Raw genomic sequence first — 22,581 nt, 5'->3', positions numbered from 1 at the left:
CTCATATGCCCCCAAAAACGATGCTATCTTATTACTATCAATGTTCAGCTTTTCAAAGCCTCCGTGTTTTATTGGAACAATCCTCTTCAAGACATCTCATGTGTCTACAAGCCATTAACTCCCCTGCCACTTTTGATAGCAAAGAAAGACGGGGACAAGTGAGAGATGATCTAAGACTCAAGGACCTTGATATATATTGTTAGAACAATTGAAAAATCTTATGAATTCAACATGTTATCTACAAGTTCAGACGAAATGCTAATATATAGTCATAGAAAGACCTCATGAGATGGCACTTTTCATACTATATGTGAAAACCTAGAAATAATATACCATGAAGTTGTTGTAATATTGCAGAAGTTGTTGCAATATTGCTTAATGGACTAAAAATATTTCAAAAGTTGCAAATTAGCTTTGTGGAAGTGGAAACAGGTTCCCAATTAATAATCAATTCATTGCATAATCAAATAGCAGTTCTACTACATACAGACACAAGTTGTGTCTATATGTGCATGTCACTGACGTGCCGTTTTGCCACGTCAGTACTTATATTATTAAAAAAAAAAAGAAGAAGAAAGAAACTAAGGAAGAAGAAAATGCAGACGGCAAAATCCTTCATTCATACATACCTTCGTTCTTGCCCAAAGCTGCGTTTCCTTCGTTCATTCCGTGCTCTCAGATTTCATGCAACCTTTCTCTCAAATCTCTGCCTCTCTCTGATTTCGGAAATATCTTCTCATTTCTTTTCCCCTCTCTCTCTCTCATATTGGTGTTTGGACGGAGTGACTGAGCTCAGCCGCAACCCACTCCTTGGCATCGAACCAGGTAAGAGTATTTTGCAAGTTACAAGCTTTTTCTTTTCTTTTTATTTTCTTTTTCAATGTCACAGACTGTGGAACTTGTGAAGGGAAGGAAGGGATAGTCATTAGCGCTTACTTTTCATTTCTTTTACGATGTATGTATAGTTTTCATCTCCACCGACAAGAAGGTAAAGAGAACGGTTAAGAAACAAAAATGGACTTACTTCGTAGCGTTGATATTAGTCCACTGACACTAATCCAATCCCATTCTTAGCAACAATCCATGTTTTCCATTTCTCACAAAATTTAGTTTTATAAAAAAATAATATATATTTATATATAAAAATAGAAGAAATTCAAGAAAAAATACAACAATTTTCTTATATTAACCTAAGATAATAGTCATGACTTAAAAATTTGATATAATTTTTTTTTGGAATGAAAATCTGACACAATTGATCGTTAAACATACCATATACCACAAAGGAAATGAAAAGCATGAGACTGCATCTCCAGATGTGTCTAAAGTTATAAAATCTATGGTTGGGAAGTCGATGCATATCTGCTACATTTTGTTTAGCTCAGTATGTTTCTTACTACTTAGTTTTTAAATGGAGTTGTGCTACTTTTATTTTTGTAATGTTTAATTTCTGAAACTCTTGAAGCATGATTTTTGTGTTGCTTCTCAGGGAGTGGAAGTGATATATAGAACGAAAGAGCCAGAAGAACAAAATAATTTATTGGAATTTTGAATCATATTCCTGCCAAACGAGATATGCTTGTCCTCCCACCTAGTATCAATGGATTTAGGCATGAATTGGATAGAGAGATACTTCTATCTCATCTTATATCAATATCCAAATTAAATATCATAAATATTACAAATATTTTTCAATTCAAATCTTCAAATCTTTCATCTAATCATTACTTAATTATTAAAAATTTCCCAAATTTCCAAACAAAACATAAAAAACAACTCAACTTTTTCAAATCCCAAAATAAAAATAATATTAGGAAATTATATTCTAACAATATTTTAATTTTATAATATTTTTATTCAACTTTTTCTCTCTCATTTTCCAAAGCTCCATAAAACATTTTAACTCAAACCATTTTTAACGCATCTCATCTCAACTCAAATATCTCATTACCATTCACAAACTATCTCAACTTATCTCATCTCAACTCACTATCAAAACCAAACATTATTTATATCGGATGCATAGGAGTGCTACTTCTCACTTGATCTGATTTTAAGTTACCACAATTGGTCAAATTAGTAGCACCTCAAATGAAGGAGGAATGACACTACAGGAATTTTGCCTTATCGCAGGGAGTGAGATCGCTGCATTTCCCCTGTTTTCTTGCAGAAACAATTCACAAACTACGATTTTCACTATTCGCTAATCGGTCGAAAATAAAGCGTCTGCTCAGAGGAATTTCGGTGATAAATCATAGGCCCCCGCAATTGTTGCAGCTAACTCAGCGGACATTTCTCGCAGCAAAATCGCCTAGGCAATTTGGTCTGAAAGGCAATTACGGTGAGGAGACGTCGCAAATTTGGGTAATTTACGGCGATTTTGCAGCTCCATAAAATCCTAATATTCGGCAATTTATGAGGTTGGTCGTAAGAAGCTTTGTCCCCATTTGCGGTGAATTCATAGACGCCACAAACTCAAACTCTTCATATGGTGATTTTGGGCCTGGCGGTAAGAAGCTTTGTTCCCATTTACGGTGAATTCATAGACGCCACAATTTTAGACTCTTCATACGGTGAATTCGTAGATGTCGCAATTTCAAAGATTCGGTGAATTCCTAGACGCCTCAATTTCAAAGATTCAGTGAATTCCTAGACGCCGCAATTTCTTCTATTCTACAGGCGGTGAGGATGTATGGCGCACGAAATGCCAAAACCACCACTTTCTAAAATTTAGAGTTATTGGGTTGGATATGTGGTGAATAAATGAAGAAACCCACTTGATGAATTAAATCTATGGGTTTTTCGAACGCTGGCTTCAAACAATAATTGAGCAAATTTATGGGTTTCTTGGAATGTTGCGTAGCAACGTTAACGTTATTTGAAAGCTCATTTTTTGAACCCAGGTACGTTTGCAAATCAATCGATATATGCAATTAATTGAAATAACATGATCTATCGTAATTCCCCTGGATATCATCTTGGCATATTGATTCTCCCCCAAGCATAACTTAAATGTTTAAAATATTGATTATTTGCCAATCTAGCCGCCCAGTATATGTTTCATGAATTAATGACCAGTCATAAAAAATTGCTGGCAAGCAAATGATCATTTCAAAAACATTAATATGCTCATCAGGAAATTAGATAGATGTCGATGCATCTAATTTAATTGAACCCAATAGCTCAGTACGTCCTCTATGTTCATCATGAGTGCCTTATAGCTACCTAGCTCAGTACACTTCTGATTACATGCGGTGATAAACATGTCGCCGCATTAAGAAATAACTTGCTATTTTTGCATCTTACAGGGCAATATTATTTGTGAAGAGACTCAGTCGCCGCAAAAGATATCGTGTCGTCGCAAAAAATATGTTTTATGGCGACTTTCACAGTCGCCACTACAAAAACGCGACTACAGTAAGATATGGTCTGTTGCGGCCAAAAATTACTCTCCCCTTTAGTTTTTGGCAGCAAAAGCTGCTTTTTCTTGTAGTGTGAGAGGAAGATCAAGAAGCAGGAACATGCATCAAAACGAAGGAGAAGGAAATTGAAGAGTAGAGTGATATAGCTTTTTTTCTCTCAGTGACCAGGGGGAATTCTCTTTGGTGGGTTTTTTCTTTTCTGCTACACACTATTTCAACACTAGTTACTTAACGTTGTATTTCACTAAACACGATAAATGTCGTGCACGAGGCTACACCGTTGTGCCTGTGTTTAGAGTTAAGACGCATTGGGCAATGAAAGACATTTGAGAGCAGATTCAAATACTATCAGTACAGGTGTCTCAATTATGCGTGTATAGAAAAATCATTCAAGTGGCTGATTGGCATGCGTTGGGTAAAAGCGATTTTTGGAAAAAAAGTGCAGCAAGGAACAATATAGATCTTTCGAGTGTAGATTGCACAAATTAGCCATCCCACATAAATGTTCTAGCTAGAGTGAAATTTGGCAATTAGTGATGATTAGTTTATATCCACTGCGCAATATCTGTCTTAAAAGTTATGCCTAAGGACTACTAACTCATCAACGTAAAACCTTGGTTACCATATCAAATGGCATTTTAATGGATATTTAAACCTTCCAAATGATTCAGTAAGATTCTGTGGTGCTTAGTTGTTATGCCTCCTTTAAAGTCAAGTAAAAAGGCTCAATTTGAATAAATCTCAAAGTCCCAATATTTTTTAAAGCCATATTAATCATATTCATGCATTCCAATGCTCTATCAGAATCACATGATTGGTATACAGCTAATCCTGATATTTCATAGTTTGCCAAAAGAAGGCATTCTATAGCTCAACTTCATGAATAATCTTTCCTGCTATGAGTTCCCATTTCCTACAAATAGCTAAACAAGATGCCATAAATAAATATTTTAATTCCGCAACTTTGTGAAGCTTGTCTACATACACAAAAGCCATAAGCCAAACACAAACAGTGCCAGCACATACCATATTAACTATGAAATGCTGTCCACATATCAACATAGCACCTCAAAGAACGAGGAAGCGATGTCTTCCAAGCATCAAGATCCGGCAACTCACCGGTGAGAGCTATGGAGCTATCGTCCTTCCGATTCCCAAGATTCATAACGTAAAGCTTGTCGCCGAAAACCAGCCGCATTGCCTTCAAAGACTCTTCCATGACTACCTTCCCATCTCTCCGCGAATCCTCAGCTTCCACACAACTACCCCCAACATTAACCATAACTCTCCCGCCTTTTCTCAAACACTTGGTCAGCAGCCGCCAAGTATTCGGATCCTGAAGTTCTGGAATCAAACTACCTTTACTAAACAAATCAACAAAGATTCCAGAAAACCCATTTGGAACTGTAGCTTTCAATGCATTACCAACGTAGACAAAAAGCCTTTGTTTGTATTGTCTCTCGAGCTTTGCCAGGCCAAAATACTCTCTCCCCACAGCAATCACAGACGGGTCAAGCTCCCATCCGTGGATAACCAATTCCGGGTACAACTCAAGGCACAAACGAGCAGCCGAACCCGCTCCGAACCCGAGAATTCCCAAAGGCCCGGGCGGCAAGATCGGCGGCAAGGTGGCGAAGACATCAAAGTAAGTGTTGGTGAGCGATTGGTTGAATAGGAACGAGATGCTGTGGATGTTTCCAGGGCCATCGAGGAGCAGGAGCCTAGAGCCGGCAAAAGGGTGGTCAGCTTTTCTGGAAACTTGGAGAACGCGAATGTAATTGTGCCTGGACTTGAACTTGACGAGAATCTTGACGTCTTCAATGGGAATGCCGTCGTCTTGGGTCTTGGTTATGGGGGAGGAGGAGTGGTTGTTTTGTTGGGATTTGGGTGTTGCTAATTGCTTGTGGGAGAGAATGAGATTTGGATAAGTGAATCGGAGAAGATGAGGAGGGTTGGATGTTTGAAATGGGGGGCTGTAGCAGATTAAGGAAGGGAATTGGTGGGAAATTAGGCCGAATAATGAAATTTGCTGAGTATAGAGCAGAGTTGGCACCGAAGCCATTCGGGCATTCGCTAGTTCGTTCCTTTGTAGACACGCTTTATATACTTGACAGCCATGGAGATAAAAGATGAATGTTTCGTCAAAATTATAAATAAGTAAATAAATTATTCAGTTCTATTTTATAATTTGTTCTTGATTTTATACGACAAGTTACAAGTTTTTTAGTACAAGGTCAATATGAGTTTAAAATTTTTCTAGATTGAATATTTTTAATTTTTTTAATATAATTTTGTGAGTAGTGATATTTGAATATTTGTATATCACATATTATCCATATGACATAATTTAATCTGTCAGATTTAAATTTTAAAATTTATCTTCTAAATTAAATTATACCATGTGGATGGTGTGTGATGTAAATGTTTTTAAATATAATTTTTTTAATACCACATCATTTCTTTAAATTTCTTTTTAAAGTGGGTTTACGTGCCTTGGGTAAAATCCCTCAAAATTAAACAAAAAATGCCCTTCCAACTTCTTGAAGAAAAAGTCGTGTAACTATTTAAAACGAAGTCAGGAGCTAGGGTTCACAGTTAAAAGTGCTTAGTTCTTCAAAGGAGCCAAGAAAAACCTAAGCAAGAGAGGATGTTCTAACACGAGAACAAAATAAATTATGGAAGCATATTTGGATGCAAACAATCTCTAACAAAATCAATATACTCGCGTGGAGGGTGTGCAAGAAGATTGTTAGGAACAGATTTACCTGACTGTGATTTACTATTCTTAAGTCACTATTCACCCCCACTCCACACTTCACAATTTTTTTTTTTTTTTTTTTCTTCGATGTAAAATTTGAGGTGAATAGTGACTTATGAAAAGAATTATTCTACCTGAGGAAAGACAACAATTGGAGAATGAAAATGGTGAGAATTTAGAGTTCTTTCTTACCATTGCACGAGGGATTTGGAACAGAATAAATCATTATTTTCATAATCGATTCATAAATCATTATTGAGAGGTGAGTTGAGGTCATCTAAACTCATCTCACTATTATTTACTACTATTCACAAATTTTAACTCACAAATCTTACTACTATTCACAAATCATCTCATATTTCTGAATCCAAACGGAAAATGATCTGAGAAAGACATCTGAAGGGGAGATGCACTTTCTTCTTCTTCTTCTTCTTCTTTATTTATTTTTTTTATTTTTTATTTTTATTATTTTGAAGGAATTAATGGAGCTTTGTGCATTAAAAAACAAAAGAAACTCAGATCTGATGGTGGCTATATCATGGAATCCACCTCTAATAGGAGTTTTTAAGCTAAATTTTGATGGAGCCTTTTTTGAAGAGCATGTAAAAGCAAGGATAGGAGCAATTGTTGGAAATTATAAGCTCAGTGCAATCATGGTTATGAGCAAAAATGAGATGTTATTGAATGATGCAGGTGAATCCAAATGGCCAAAAACATTGATTTAGGTATATTATTATTATTAATTTTTTTTTTATAAGTTGATTTAGGCATATCATTATTAATGAGATTCTCACATTCTGGATGAAGTAAAGCAGATAAAATTGTCTCAACTGTTTTGTATATGCAGATAAATACAGTACTCTACAAGTTATCTAGAAATATCAAACTCAATGATAGTATGAAGAGGTGGAGCAGATAATTTGCAACCTTTGTTAAGATCTAACCCCTACGATTGTGATAAGTATCCTATTTCCTTGACCAATTTTGCATGATCAATGCAATGTATTATGATAAATGCACCAAGCAATAAATCACATGTATAATTTTCGAAGAAGGAACTTTGTTCTTATTAAGCCACCTGTCCAGTCTTGCATATTTAAATGACCATGAATTTGGTCATTCAAGTTTAAAACAATTTGAATGATCAAGTCAATAAATATTAGGAAATATAAAAATTTAAAAGCTAGGAATATTTCATGTTCTATCATAACATTTCGGCTTCTTTCCACTATATCTAATTTATTACTGTTAGTAATTAAACAAGGCTACATTCTAGAAAACTTTACAGTCATCTTATATATAAAGTTGAAAAATTAAAAATCTCCCGTGCATCGCAGGCGCACGACTAGTCTAGATAATATAATTATGCACATAACAAGGGTCCTAGACAAAGTAGCATGGGTAATCAAAAAAATATATATTGAGTTATCCTCAAGATGAATGTCATATGATTATGCACAGTGCAAGTATTCAACCTAATAACTGTGACTCTGATACAATTTTTTTTTTTAATAAGTAAACTGACTCTGATACATTGAAATTCCCAAAACAAAAATGGTAGAGGAGCAAGAAGAAAAGGGAGGGTGGGGCAGGGACTTCACCATTTGTACAGTGCCATTTCCAATGCTTCATGCCCAAATGATACGATCTCAGCTAAATCACCCAAAGGCAACAGAAATATAGAAGCTATGAAAGTTCATCAATGTCAAGATGGTGGATGCCCTTCCCTTTTATCTTCATCCATTTCATCAACTACATCTCTGCAGACACATTCACATAACATTAGCATAAGGGGACAGTCAGACCAGCCAACTCAATAAATTTTCTTACTATTTTTTTCTTTTTTGTTATGGAATAAGAGAGAAGGTTGAATATCCACCTCGTGCTTCTTCACATCTGCATGGGCCACAAACAACCCCTACACCTTTCCTCTCTCCCTCTCTGTGTATGTGGAGGTGTCTGTTCTAGGGCTCAGCCACAAGGCCAACCTCCAAAAATAAACCTTAAGCTGATAATGGAACTCTACTTTTTAGTTGAACTTGTATACTACCTGTTTGTATCTTGGCAACTAACGCTAACCTGCATAGAGAGAGATCTATGCTTGCATAGGTACAGCTACTTCTTTCCACTACCAACATTTTTTTTTTTTTTTTTGTAAGTAAACAATAATGTTATTAATAAAGATAGGCTTCTTTCCACTACCAACATGAGGGCATCAGTTGGTGAGGTTTCAAAAGGTACCACTTAAACTATTATAAGATCTGAGTTTCATTATGCCTGACACTAGGAAAGGAATTCAAGTTTCAAATAAACTACTAGAGGTTGGCATAGCTATCCTAATCAAAAGGTGCAAATCAAAATGGCGTTCCAAACAGGGTCATAATTTCATGGACAAAAGAGAATACGAAATCTCACACAGTATGATGAGAAATCAAGCTTACCTCATCTCAGAATTTGGTTCAGTATGCCGAGGCTTCTCGTCTTCATCAGGATCAGAGTCATAGTCCTCACCATTCCATATGCGACATTTTGGTCTCCGATCCATGTCTTCCTCCACCTGCGTCCAACCAGACCTCCAGTTATATCAAAACAAGGAGATAGTGAAGAGTAAGACTGAGAAATATAATTGAAAGATTTGCTAAAGGCTGCCAACCTCTTCTGGAACTTGTGTGGTGGGTGGTGTTGTCTGGAAAGGTACACTAGGTACATGTGGTATTCTGGAAAGTTGCTCTAGCAGCATATTCCTGAAAACTTACAAAGATCAAATACTTGCCAAACAAAGGGGTATACGAAAGCAGAGCATAGACACACAAATAACGGCAATGTCAGACTGAAACCAGTACAAAATACTGGACAATCGATAACCTTACAGAAAGATGATCCATCAGAAACAGACACACACCCATGCATGAATGCACGCAAAAACACAAACACATATTTTTATTGATTGGCACTGGGTGTCCAGGAACAGCGTCCCGACTAATCCCGAGGTGCACAGGCCCTCGGCAAAGAGTTTCCTGCAAATGCACCTCGGCTAATTCAAGGGAAAAATCCCTCAGTCCAATGGCCCCTATAGATTGTTTGCACCCAAGGGGATTTGAACATTAGACCTAGGGGGGAGCATACCCCCAAGCCCAAGACCTTTACCACATAAGCATACCCCCAAACACATATTATTCCAGTCAAAAGTATGACTTTTATTAATTGGTGCCACCACCCAAAGGTTTAACTTCAACTGTAAAAAAAATTCTATGAATTCAATCACTAGCACCAGCTACAGCCGGGCGAGTAAGCAAAGGGCTTATTTTGGTCTAAAAGCAAATAACACTACATAAACACACCTAATTTTCTCCATATCTTTGGGAGTATTTAGATTCTCCATGTTGCATGGTTCTATGTGAAGAGTATAATCTGGACCAAAATACTCATAATATTCGTTGTAAGGCAATTTATTATCAGGCTCCACTCCAACTGCAACTGCTGTCTGTGACAAAGCAACAAAGTAACTGATAAAGACGTTGCATATCACCTATAGAGTTTTTAACGAGTGTGCCATCAAGGTAGAGAGATAGATGGAAATGCAGAGGAAAACCTCGTAGCACCAGCAACGGGCAACATTGCGGATTGTATACCCTCCCCCACCCAGGACCATCAGAGGCACATTAAAAGATCTAAGAAAACGAAGACAATCTGCATGGCCCTTCACAGACAAGTTGAAGCACCCCAACCTGTCACCAGACAGTGAATCCGCTCCACATTGAAGAACAACTGCATCCGGCTGGTAAACCTCCATTACTTTCTGAATGATGGGCCTAAACAGACCACGAAAACTCTCATCATCCATTCCATCGTTTAATGGGACATTCAGGGCATAGTTCTTCCCAGGCCCCCATCCTGTATCTTTAATGTGCCCGGTACCCGGAAAGAAATCCCCAAATTTATGGAACGACACAGTCATGACTCTGTCTGTGGCATAAAATGCCTCCTCAACCCCATCTCCATGGTGGACATCGATATCAACATAAAGAACACGCTGTCAGATAACAACAAATAGAGTGTTCAAAAAAATATAACATATAAGTCCAGTAACATTAAAATCTAATGCCCAAACGGCAATTAAGATCGAAATTCGAAACACAACAGGAAAATGGAAACAACAAGAAAATGTTTTCAAGGAATGTCTACGTGCGAGAAACTACACCTAAAAGTCAAAGTAAAAGGGAGCACGATTCATACTGCTTGATCACAATATCAAAAGCTCTACACAGAAACCAATCAAGCTCAGAACTTTTTTTTTAACGGTAAATATTTATTTATTTATTTTTGATAATTTTATAGGTAAATAAATTTTTATTGATCAAAAGAATAGGATCAAGCCCAAAACATGATCACAACTACCTCCAAAATTTCAAATAAGAACACGCAGCTCAAAATCTGAAGTAAATGTAACCCAGCGCACATATAACACGTAGCTCAACAATGATTAGTAGTAAAAACTACTAGAACAGAGAAGCAAAATATACCCTGTGAACTTTGAGAAGCTCAAGAATACCGAGCACGATATCATTGACGTAGCAGAAACCGGAGGCTTCGGACTTCTTGGCGTGGTGGAGACCACCGGCCCAATTAAGGGCGATATCGGCGTCGCCGCGGTTGAGCTTGACGGCGGCGCCGATGGATCCACCGGCGGAGGCTTGACAGAATCCAAAGAGGCCGTCGAAGACAGGGCAGTCCTCGCCGACATTGAAGCGTTTGGTGTGGCGGGAGAAGGCGTTCTCGGAGAGGGTATCAGGAGTGACGGAGGCAAGGAAGTCGACATAATCTTCGGAGTGGAAGCGGCGAATGTCAGCGGGACCGGCGGGGAAGGGACGGTTGATCTCCATACGACGATGGAGGGAGTAGTGGACGATGAGATTGTGAGCCATGCGGATGCGGTGGGGCTTCATGGGGTGGCCCTGACCGTAGTAGTAGTCACCGATGCTGGGCTCGTAGAAGTAGGTTACTCGCCGCCTCCTAGCGTCTGGCCCCGCCGCGGCTGGGAGCGACACGCCCTCTATGCTATCCCCCATAGCCCTCTCTCCGGGGATCGACTGCGAATGGATGGGACAGGGATGGGCAAATTGAATTTTTTTAGAATATTGAGCTTAATTCATTAGTTTTTTTTAAAACAAGCTTAATTCATTAATTAATTGAATTAAAAGAAAGTAAAATTATTTTTTAAAAAAAAAGAAAGAAAGTAAAATTCTACATTTTTATTATATTTTATTTCATAAAAATAAATAAAGAAAAAGATTACTTTGCTCATTCTATTTACCTCTTCATTTTGACACATCATGTATTTTAATTTTTTTTAATTTTTTTCTTTGTTTAATAGTTAAAGAAGTGATTCTTAGTGTAAAAAACAGCAAAGTAGCACCGCTCATAAATAAATTGTCTTTAGTTTTAGGTTTCATGTAATTTAGGAGTGTGGATCGCAACCCTAGACGGGGTGCCCCTGACCCGACCCCCTGCCCTCGCAAGGGCGAGGGATAAGGGTGTACAGGAACAGGCTGGACCGACCTTCATTGATGAAGACCGGCCGCCAGATTCAGAACCGACCAAAACCAGTGGAGAACCGGTTGGCCAATGGGAGAAAATTAACAAAACTGACATCGGCCTGTTCAATCCTGGTTTAATTCATTAGTTTTTTTTAAAACAAGCTTAATTCATTAATTAATTGAATTAAAAGAAAGTAAAATTATTTTTTTAAAAAAAAGAAAGAAAGTAAAATTCTACATTCTTATTATATTTTATTTTATAAAAATAAATAAAGAAAAATATTACTTTGCTCATTCTATTTGCCTCTTCATTTTGACACATCATGTATTTTAATTTTTTTTCTTTGTTTAATAGTTAAAGAAGTGATTCTTAGTGTAAAAAACAGCAAAGTAGCACCGCTCATAAATAAATTGTCTTTAGTTTTAGGTTTCATGTAATTTAGGAGTGTGGATCGCATCCCTATACGGGGTGCCCCTGACCCGACCCCCTGCCCCTGCAAGGGCGAGGGATAAGGGTGTATAGGAACAGGCCGGACCGACCTTCATTGATGAAGACCGGCCGCTAGATTCAGAACTAACCAAAACCAGTGGAGAACCGGTTGCCCAATGGGAGAAAATTAACAAAACTGACGTCGGCCAGTTCAATCCTGGTTTAAATTTGGTTCAAACCGCCAAACCGACCAATATAATATATATTTCTTATACAAAACGACGTTGTTTCATGTGAAACGGTGTCATTTTATTCTCAACCCTATGAAAAGAAAATTAAACAAAACAACGCTAAACGGCGTCGTTTCTTGGCTAGGGTTAAGAATCGTTTAATTCCCCCCCCCCCCTTCTTCCTTCTTCGTCGTTTCACAATTCACTCTCATATCCCTCTCCCTCTTGTGACCTCGTCTCATCTCACTCTCAGACTCTCTCATCTCTCATTGTCGACGACTCCCACACCCCACGGTGGCCGTGGCATGGCCAACGCCTCTCTCCTCTCTCAGACTCCCCAGTTGGCCAGTTCTCCCATCTCCGTCTCCCCCCCGCATCTGACGTCGTGGAACGCCGGTTCCCAAATCCCCACTATGAGTTTTCTTTGTATTTTATGTTTTTGCTAGGTCCTATTTTAGTTAAATGTTAATTTCTTTACTGGCCAGTTCTCCCGTCTTATACTTGGGATTCTTTTTTCTTATAAAGAAGTCCCAGTTCTTCCATGTTTATATATCTCTATGTATATGAATTCGATCTTTTCCTTTGCTTTGATGAGCACTGGTTTTATTGATTAACATTTGAGATTTACTTAGGAGTATGTTCTTATGCATTTTTTATGAGCACTGGTTTTATTGATTAAGACCAAAATCAACTTTTCTTTGAAAATTCAAAATATGCAGTAAATGAGATTGAGATGAATGAAAAATTAATGCTAATTTTTTATGGTACTAGCTCATGAATTATACCCTATTATATAAACTATCTGGGTTTGGGATATTTTACTATTTTTGAATTTTAAGATAGATTTATTTTATAACAGGAGTTATGTAAACGAAAGAAAAAGCTTCATGAATTCTTGATTTTTGCATAAATTACAAGAAGCATGCTACTCCTACATACATTCATATTGTGTGTGATAATTTGTGTGAAATAATATGATATAAATTGAGAAAAGATGAGTGAACTAAACCTAGATTAGAGCCTTAGACTTGTGATGTTTGTCATGTTACAAACTAGTTGTTGTGTAATTATAATGTGTTATGCACTATGTATAATGTACATGTAATATTTATGTTTTGTTTTATAAATTAGATGGATTCTTCATCGACTTCGATTGATATTAATTCAAATGAACAAACCATTAACTTGAGAGATGATTTAAGGGAGACCTAAACATCAAAACCCCCTAGTGTCCTTACTGGTAGTACTTGTCCACTACCTAAGAAATGGAAAGGGAATAATCAATCGATTGTTTGAGACCATTTTACGAAACTGGAAGGATGTCCTGTAAATGATCTGAAAGGTAAATGTAATTATTGTGACAAGATGTACGTTTGCCACTCAAAGAGAAATGAAACTTCAACAATGCAAAACCTTTTACCTTCATGTCCTAAAAATTTTCATAAACGTGGGCATTTGGATAGGTACCAAAAAACATTGATAGGTAAAGCAATACCTGAGGAGGGAGTTGGAGAGAGTGATGGTGGTATATTAAGGAGTCATGTAGCCCACAAATATAGTGAAGAGGCTGTGAGGTTAGCAATTGCAGAGATACTAACTATCAATGAGATATCATTTAGAGTTGTTGAATGACAAGGATTTAGGAAAGTGTGTTGGTCTCTTGAACCTCAGTTTAAAGTGTCATGTCGTGTCACAGTTGCAAGAGATTGTTTAAAATTGTATGAATTAGAAAAGGGGAAACTTAAAAAAGTGTTTAAAGATGGTGGCATAAGGATTTCGTTGACGACCAATACATGGACATTGGTACAGAATTTGAATTATATGTGTTTAACTACACACTTCATTGATAAGGATTGGAAATTGCAAAAAAAAAAAATATTAATTTTTGTTTAATCCTTAATCATCGAGGAGATATTATTGGCAGATATGTTGAGTCATGATTGATTGATTGGAGCATTGATAGAATATATACTGTGACTATTGATAATATAAATTTAAATGATACTGCAATCAATTTCATTTTTGAAACAGTTTTTGGCTGAGAATTTGTTATGGGGTAAGTATATGCACATGAGATATTGCGCTCATATATTGAATCTTATTATAAATGAGAGTTTGAATGAGTGCAATGACACCATCACAATGATTAGAAATGTAGTTAAATATGTGTGTTCATCCCCAACAAGATTAGAAAAGTTTAAGAGATGTACAGAAAAAAAATTGATTGTAAGAAATGTTATGTCTTGATGTACATACACGAATGAACTCAACTTATATGATGTTGGAGGCGCTGAGAAGTTTGAGAAGGCTTTCAAGCGGATGGAGAGTAGAGATTATAATTAATTCTCTTACTTTGATGATGGTCTTGGGCCTGGGCATATGGGGCCTCCTAAAGCTAGGGAGTGGGAGACAGTACGGGTGTCTGTTAAGTTTTTTGAGAATGTTTTATGATACTACTGATAGATTTTATGGGTCTTTATACGTGACAATCAACACCAGTTTTCTAGAGATTTTTATCTCCAAAATGAGTTGATTATGTTGAGTAAGAGTACTAATAGTTGCTTGAGGAGTATGACCATAAACATGATAACAAAATATGATAAGTATTGGGGGTTATTAGACAGAATGAACTTGTTAATGTTAATTGCAGTTGTGTTTGATCCACGAATCAAGTTAGGAACTTCTTACTTTCTACCTAAAGAAAGTTCATGATGAGTTTCATGCTAAGGAGTTGGTGTCGAGTGTGACGCCCCGACCCCCACGTACGGCAACGTGAATCGTGACATCGAGATGATGACAACACGGGTTACACATTTCAAAGATAAGTGCCAAGTGTGTGTACATGCAAAAAGTGTACAATAGAAACATAGCGGATAATTTAAAAGTAGTCAACTAAGTACCATAATTGTTTAATACAAATATTCAAAATAAATTGCTTTCAAAACGTTATACAATTATCCGTAAAATAAAGTAGAAAGCTAAATACATATACAAAAGGGAAACAAATCCCATAATCCAAAAGCAACCACATGTCATTCCCTTCACAAGCGGGACTCTACCACCATCCTTGCTTACTATCATCCCTATCGCGTGCACCATAGGCCGGAATCACAGGCGAGACTCTACCCCCATCCCTGCTTACCAGCATCCCTACAGTCTCTTTGCTTTCTCATATGAAAATCTAATTTTCAATAAACACATGAACATGAATGCAATTACACAAAAAACCCAATTTCTATTTACAAACATGAACATGCGTGTAAACATGCAATGTACAAGACATGATATCAATATCCAACAACCAACAAATCCCAATACAAACCAATCACACAAACAACTCCTTCCACCAATCCAACCAACCCCCTTACTCCTCGGACTCAGTCCGGCATAACGAACCAATCATAGTAAATAAATGAGTTAGCACAAAAATACATTTAAATCTGAAAAGTTATTTGGAAAAATACTTACAGTGCTATAATATATTTTTTGAAGGATCACGGAGGTGCAAGAGGTGGCGGCATAGCAAGGTAACAGTGCAAAATGCACTATGGCCGTGGGTTTCAAAATGCAAGATTTTGAATGGGAACAAACGAAGACTTGAGATTACAAGGAAATGGCTTAGGGATATCGGTGAAGCTAATGGTGGTGGTGGTTGGCTGTGGGTGGCGGCGTAAAGGACGGTTGAAAGCCAAAATGCTCAAAACGAAAATGGAGTTGGTGGAGCTTCACCAGTGGCGGATCGAAGCTGGGGATGGGTGGTTTAGGTTGCTAGGAGGTCAATGAAGATGTGGGGAAAAGATGGTGGCTTGAGGTGGCGCGACGGCGGCGCTAGAGCGAAGAGAAGGTTGTGGCTTCAAGCCGTGCGTGGAGGAGAATGGGAGTGAGGGAGGAGCTGAAAACCGGAAGGGGAGGTCGCCGGCCGGAGAGGAAGAGAATGGGTGGGGCGGTGAGGCACACGGCGGCGCATGGCGGCAATGGCTAGAGGACGACGCACAGAGAGGGAGGGCATCGCGCGCGGGAGAGAGAGAGAGAGAGAGAGAGAGAGAGAGAGAGGTGAGAAAGAAAAATGAAGGAAAAAGAAAAGAAAAGAAGAAAAGAAAAATACAAAAAAGAAAATGGATGGAAAGAAATGAGGTCCAATCCTCACATCTTGGGTCACAAAAACGATCCAACGAAAAAGATTTCAAAATAGCAAGTCAATTAAAATAATTTAAACATAGTGCTTAAATGAAAATAAAATAATTAAATCCAATAATAACTAATTTAAAATAAAGAGCAATTTAAATAATGAACAATAATTAATAACAAGAAAACACATTGAATAAATAATTAAAATAATCTTAAAATAATATAATGTAAATCATCTAAAATTTAAAACAAGAAAGCTCATAATCTTAATAAATGTAATAATTTACTTAGTTAAAATAAACGTAAATACAGGGTATCAAATCCTCCCCCCTTAGAAACAAATTTCGTCCTCAAAATTTGTAAGGTCAAACATTAACGCCAAAGTAGGATACAAGATACCACTCAGAACACGCTCGAGACAAACATACCATCAAAATCTCTCGAACAGGCATGAGTAATACCCTCTCAAGTTTACTCCCATAGGCATTCCATCATACTCGCATTAGTCTCCCAATGGCACCTCAGGTCTAGTTCTCCTAGGGCAGCCACGCAATCCATAATCTTCATTTTCCACAAGAACCTTAATACAACCTCTAGTAATTTATAATGATTAATAGCTCCATATAATAATCTATGCCAACCTCAATCGACTCCTATGCTATAACTTCCAAACCTTCCTTGTATTCTACAAGTTGATAACCTATTAGCCACTTCCAAAGTTAACCATCAATAAGCATTTCCATCATCCAGACCTATTCCCTCAAAATCAACAAGAATCATATCCTAAATCTGCACTACCAAAAGTTTAATCTCTAATTACAAGTATCATCTCAACTTTTCAAATCACCACTAATTCCTTAAGATCAACACAAGATTTGAATCCTTAATTATATCACAACATAACACTATTGAGTACGAGGTAGCTCAACACCTACTAACCAGAAAACTCTCACCACGTTTGGTAGAGAATTCTTGATCTCTCAAAACCATGAACTATTACACACTTTCCACAAACTCACCAAGAATTCATTCCTGAATCTGCACCAACTATTATCCTTAAATCTGATATGGATCAAATCCCAAAACCTGCCTCTAAAACCTTGAACTAATAACAATTATTTCCCCAATTCGAACCAAATCTTCAATCCTCATAGAAATACACGAACTAAATTAATACATTCAATCCCCAAAGAAATATTCTCCTTGAAAATCCATATATCAACAACTCAACTATGATTAACCCCATTTAATGGTCACAGACTAATCAGTCTCCAAAATAAATCAAGCTAGCACACCAAGTCTGCAGAATTAAAAACTTAAATCTTATTACAAATCAGTCTTTCAAATCTGCAATTCTAAAACCTTAAATTATATAAGACTCATTTTCCAAAATCTATAAGATCGATGAACTTATATCCAATAATAAAACAATCGACTCCCGAAACTTTCAAAATCTAAAACATTAAATGATAACAAATCATTTCCTAAAGTTTGCAAAACCTTAAACCTTTGGTGAAATTCACGTAAATCTATCCTTAAAAGTTTGTTCAACTTACAACCTCCTATTCTAAACCCTCATGTCATATCTTCACGAAATCTAAAACCTCAATTATCCTACTCCCCAAGAGATCACCCAAACCAAGCCGTTCCCTTCCTGCCACAAGATTACAAAAGCAAACAAAGTCGATAAAAGTTCAAGCCTACTACATTAATATTTATACCTAACAATGACATTCTTGATCGTACCATCTTCCTGCCATAGTGTAATCCTTAATCCCACTTTCAACTCAAAACAAATTAAAATATAACTATAACAAAATAAATTTTAAGATACAACGAGATAACATGAAATAAAATAAAATAAAACCAACAAAACATAAAAACATATAATAAATTAAACCATTAAAATAACATACTTCAAACAAAATAATTTCAAATCACAACTTTAAAACTTTATGGTACTGCACCTATGAGACATGTGGTTTTACCCAGAGTCGAACTGCTCTGATACCACCTGTGAAGCTTAGACCCCCTCATACGGCAACGCGGGAATCATCACGTCGGGATAATGACAACACGGGTCATAAATCCCAACAATAAGTGACAAGTGTGTGTACATGCAGAAAGTGTACAACAGAAACGCATCGGATAATTTAAAAGTAGTCAACTAAGTACCATAATTGTTTAATACAAATATTCAAAATAAATTACCTTCAAAAAGTTATACAGTTATTCTTAAAATAAAGTAGAAAGCTGAATACATAAACAAAAGGGAAACAAATCCCATAATCCCTTAGGCTCTTCGTCCTCATATGCATCAAAATCTACGATACCATAAAACGGTACTGCAGGTAAGTAATAATCTAAATAACCCACGAGATAAAAGTGCATTAATGCAACCAACATGCATGCATATGATTAAATATGCATTAGACCCAAATTATCATTTCTCCAAAAATGAATGTTTTCCAACACACGCCAAAATCTCAATTTGACCCAAAAATATAATCCCTCATTTTCCCAGAAAATGATTCACACAAAATCCAACCATTTATCGGACACTGTAGGTGGGAATCGCAGGCGAGACTATACCACCATCCCAACCGCGTGCACCGTAGGCGGGAATCACAGGCGGGACTCTATCACCATCCCTACAGTTCCTTTCCACACAATGAGTACATATCAAAGCACTATAGGCTGGAATCACAAGCGAGACTATACCACCATCCCTACCGCATGCACCGTAGGCGAGAATCACAAGCGGGACTCTACCACCATCCATACTTACCACCATCCCTACCACGTGCACCGAAGACAGGAATCACAGGCGAGACTCTACCACCATCCTTGCTTACCACCATCCCTACAGTCTCTTTCCTTTCTCTCACATGAAAATTCAATTTTCAATAAACACGTGAATATGAATGCAATTACACGAAAACCCAGTTTCTATTTACAAATATGAACATGCATGCAAACATGCAATGTACAAGACACGACATCAATATCCAACAACCAACAAATTCCAATATAAACCAATCACACAAAAAACTCCATCCACCAATCCAACCGACCCCCTTACTACTCAGACTCAGTCTGGCATAACCAACCAATCACAGTAAATAAATAAGTTAGCACAAAAATACATTTAAATCTCAAAACATATTTGGAAAAATACTTACAGTGTTATAATATACTTTTCGAATGATCATGGAGGTGCAAGAGGTGGCAGCACAACAACGTAACAGTGCAAAATGCACTATGGTCGTAGGTCTCAAAATGCAATATTCTGAACGGGGACAAACGAAGACTTGAGATTATAAGGGAATGACTTAGGGATGTCGGTAAAGCTAATGGTGGTAGTGGTTGGCCGTGGGTGGCGGCATAGAGGACGGTTGAAGGTCAAAATGCTCAAAACGGAAATGGAGTTGGTGGAGCTTCACCGGTGGCGAATTGGAGCTGGAGATGGGTGGTTTAGGTTGCTAGGAGGTCAAGGAAGATGTGGTGAAAAGATGGTGGCCTGAGGTGGCGCGACGGCGGCGCTGGAGCGAAGAGAAAGCTGCTGCTTCAAGCCGTGCGTGGAGGAGAATGGCGGCGAGGGAGGAGCTGAAAACTAGAGGGGGGGTTGCCGGCCGGAGAGGAAGAGAATGGGTGGGGCGGTGAGGCACACGGTGGCAATGGCTGGAGGACGATGCATGGAGAGAAAGGAGAGGGAGGGCGTCTCGCGCGGGAGAGAGAGAGAGAGAGAGGTGAGAAAGAAAAATGAAGGAAAAAGAAAAGAGAAGAAGAAATGAAAAAGAGGAAAAAGAAAAATGGAGGGAAAGAAATAAGATCCAATCCTCACATCTTGGGTCACAAAAATGATCCAGCAAAGAAGATTTTAAAACAGCAAATCAATTAAAATAATTTAAACGTAGTGCTTAAATGAAAATAAAATAATTAAATCCAACAATAACTAATTTAAAATAAAAAGCAATTTAAATAATGAATAATAATTAATAACAATAACACACATTGAATAAACAATTAAAATAATCTTAAAATAATATAACGTAAATCATCTAAAATTTAAAACAAGAAAGCTCATAATCTTAATAAATGTAATAATTTACTTAGTCAAAATATACGTAAATATGGGGTATCAAATTGAGTGTGAGACAGGTATTGACAGATATTTATGCGGAATTCGGTTCCACCACGAGTACCAAAGAACATGAGCCCCCTCCTGCATCTAAAACCATGAATGATGGTGATGACAAACATGAGACCAAATGGTTGTACGAGTGGTATAAAACATCTTCTGCCATGAGATCTACTATTGCCAAAACAGAAGATGATCGATATTTATCAAATGGTTGTGAGACACTCAGTACATCGTTTGACTTATTGACTAGGTGAAAAATTAATGAGCCTAACTATATTATACTCGCGAGGATTGCAAGAGACTTATTAGACATGCTTGTTTCCACGGTTGCGTTTGAGTTAGCATTTAGTACAAGAGGTCGTGCGCTTGATTCTTTTCAAAGTTTGTTGGCTCCAAAAATCGTTGAGGTACTTATTTGTAATCAAAATTGGTTAAAACATCCAGCAACAACTATTGATATCCGGGAGGCTATGGATAATGGGGAGAGTCTCATAGTAGAATCAGATAATATGTTCTTTGTTTTTATTGTAATTTAATGTTAGTATTTTTTATAATCTAAATTTACTAACATTTGATATTGTATTCTTATTATTAATAGTTATTAATGTTTGTATATAGAGTTGGGCGTTCAATCACACGTGACAACTATTGAAGATTGAAGGTTGAAGCAGTAAATATGAAGATCACTCCTAATTTGTTGTCATTTATCAATGTTATATATATATATATATATATATATATATTGCATTGTTGCTATGTTTAAGACAATTTATTTTTATTTATTTATGTTATGTTTTTTAGTTGCGTTTTGCTATGCTTAAGACAATTTTTTTTTTTTTTTTTGTCATATGTATTATGTAATACTAAACATCTAGTGAAGTTATTTTTATTTATTTTTAATTATATAATAAGTAGTAAGTAATATAGTTAGTGATAGTAGAAATTTATAAATGACATTAAAATTAAAATGAAATTAACTATTAAAATGAAATCAATTAAAAAAAAGCTCAAAAAGAACTTAGATAATGAATTGAGAATAAAAACAAAAACCCAAAAAATGGCCCAAACCGACCAGTAACTGGCCAGAACTGATCCGGCCGATTTCACTCCCCTACACTGGCCTATTTCGGCCTATTTCTAGGCATAAAATGCATCGGTTGGTCGGTCTCGATTTTGGACCAACACCGAACCGTTTTCATCCCTAGTGGGGGATAGTTTGGACTCCCGTAGGCAGTTGTCCCCGTCCGGACATTGGGAGATGGATTGGCCCCATGACTGTCTGCCCCACCCTGCTCACCACCACCCACAATGAATTAAACAACTGGAAAACATCAAAAATATCCAAAACAACAAAAAAACAAGAATAAATTCACAAAATCACAAATCCATCCTCAACAAATTGAAAAAAAAAAAAGAAAAAAATTCAAAACAACAAAAAATCTGAGCAAAGAACCACAACTACAAATGGTCGTGGGTCTCTTTGCAAACCCACAACCACACTTCAAGAAGAAGAATAAGAAAAAGTGGCGGAGGAGGAGGAGAAGAAGAGGAGAGGAGTCTCAGAAGAGAATGGGGGCACTATCGCACCGATGGGAGGGAGACAAAGGCAGCAATGAGAGAGAGAGAGAGAGAGGGGGGGAGGTTTAGGTTTTACGTTAAACCTAATTCTAAAATGATGTCATTTACGTCATTTTGTTTAAAAAATAATAAAATTTAAGATAAAATGATTTTTTTATTAAAGAAAATTATTTTTTTAATATATATATGTTTATATATATGGGCTGGGTCGGGCGGATGGGATAAACCTCGGGTGGGATTGGGCCTAGCTTCTGCCCTAGCCTCAGCCGCCGCGACACCCAGTTGCATGCAAGCATTCACCCGCACGCTCCCCGTCTACGAACATTAAAATTGCAACATTCAAAACATAAGCAT

At 37.1% G+C, this 22,581-nt stretch overlaps 2 protein-coding genes across 2 annotated transcripts; both read right to left on the bottom strand.

Moving 5' to 3' along the window:
- Positions 1–4,340: 4,340 nt before the first annotated feature.
- Positions 4,341–5,526, bottom strand: LOC109003843 (probable polyamine aminopropyl transferase). The gene has a single exon (XM_018982156.2). The coding sequence runs from the start codon at positions 5,482–5,484 to the stop codon at positions 4,453–4,455; it is 1,032 nt and encodes a 343-aa protein (XP_018837701.2). The 5' UTR covers positions 5,485–5,526; the 3' UTR covers positions 4,341–4,452.
- A 2,052-nt stretch (positions 5,527–7,578) lies between these two features.
- LOC109003842 (histone deacetylase 6-like) lies at positions 7,579–11,305 on the bottom strand. Its single transcript, XM_018982155.2, has 6 exons — positions 10,704–11,305; positions 9,773–10,213; positions 9,522–9,664; positions 8,834–8,924; positions 8,622–8,737; positions 7,579–7,940 (listed from the first exon to the last, which is right to left on the bottom strand). The coding sequence occupies exons 1-6, from the start codon at positions 11,247–11,249 to the stop codon at positions 7,886–7,888; spliced, it is 1,392 nt and encodes a 463-aa protein (XP_018837700.1). The 5' UTR covers positions 11,250–11,305; the 3' UTR covers positions 7,579–7,885.
- Positions 11,306–22,581: the final 11,276 nt, after the last annotated feature.

Source organism: Juglans regia, chromosome 2 (genome assembly GCF_001411555.2).
Source record: "Juglans regia cultivar Chandler chromosome 2, Walnut 2.0, whole genome shotgun sequence".
Lineage (NCBI taxonomy): Eukaryota > Viridiplantae > Streptophyta > Magnoliopsida > Fagales > Juglandaceae > Juglans > Juglans regia.
Note: the sequence above shows the minus strand (reverse complement) of the source record. Positions and strands in the feature narration are given on the sequence as shown.

What these genes read in the sequence shown, in the direction of transcription:
- LOC109003843 (XM_018982156.2), bottom strand. Translation starts at nt 5,484, where the DNA reads ATGGCTTCGGTGCCAACTCTGCTCTATACTCAGCAAATTTCATTATTC.
- LOC109003842 (XM_018982155.2), bottom strand. Translation starts at nt 11,249, where the DNA reads ATGGGGGATAGCATAGAGGGCGTGTCGCTCCCAGCCGCGGCGGGGCCA. An exon ending in CCCGTTGCTGGTGCTACGAG is followed by an intron (nt 9,665 to 9,772) that starts GTTTTCCTCTGC and finishes GCTTTGTCACAG; the next exon opens with ACAGCAGTTGCAGTTGGAGT. An exon ending in AAAGATATGGAGAAAATTAG is followed by an intron (nt 8,925 to 9,521) that starts GTGTGTTTATGT and finishes GTAAGTTTTCAG; the next exon opens with GAATATGCTGCTAGAGCAAC.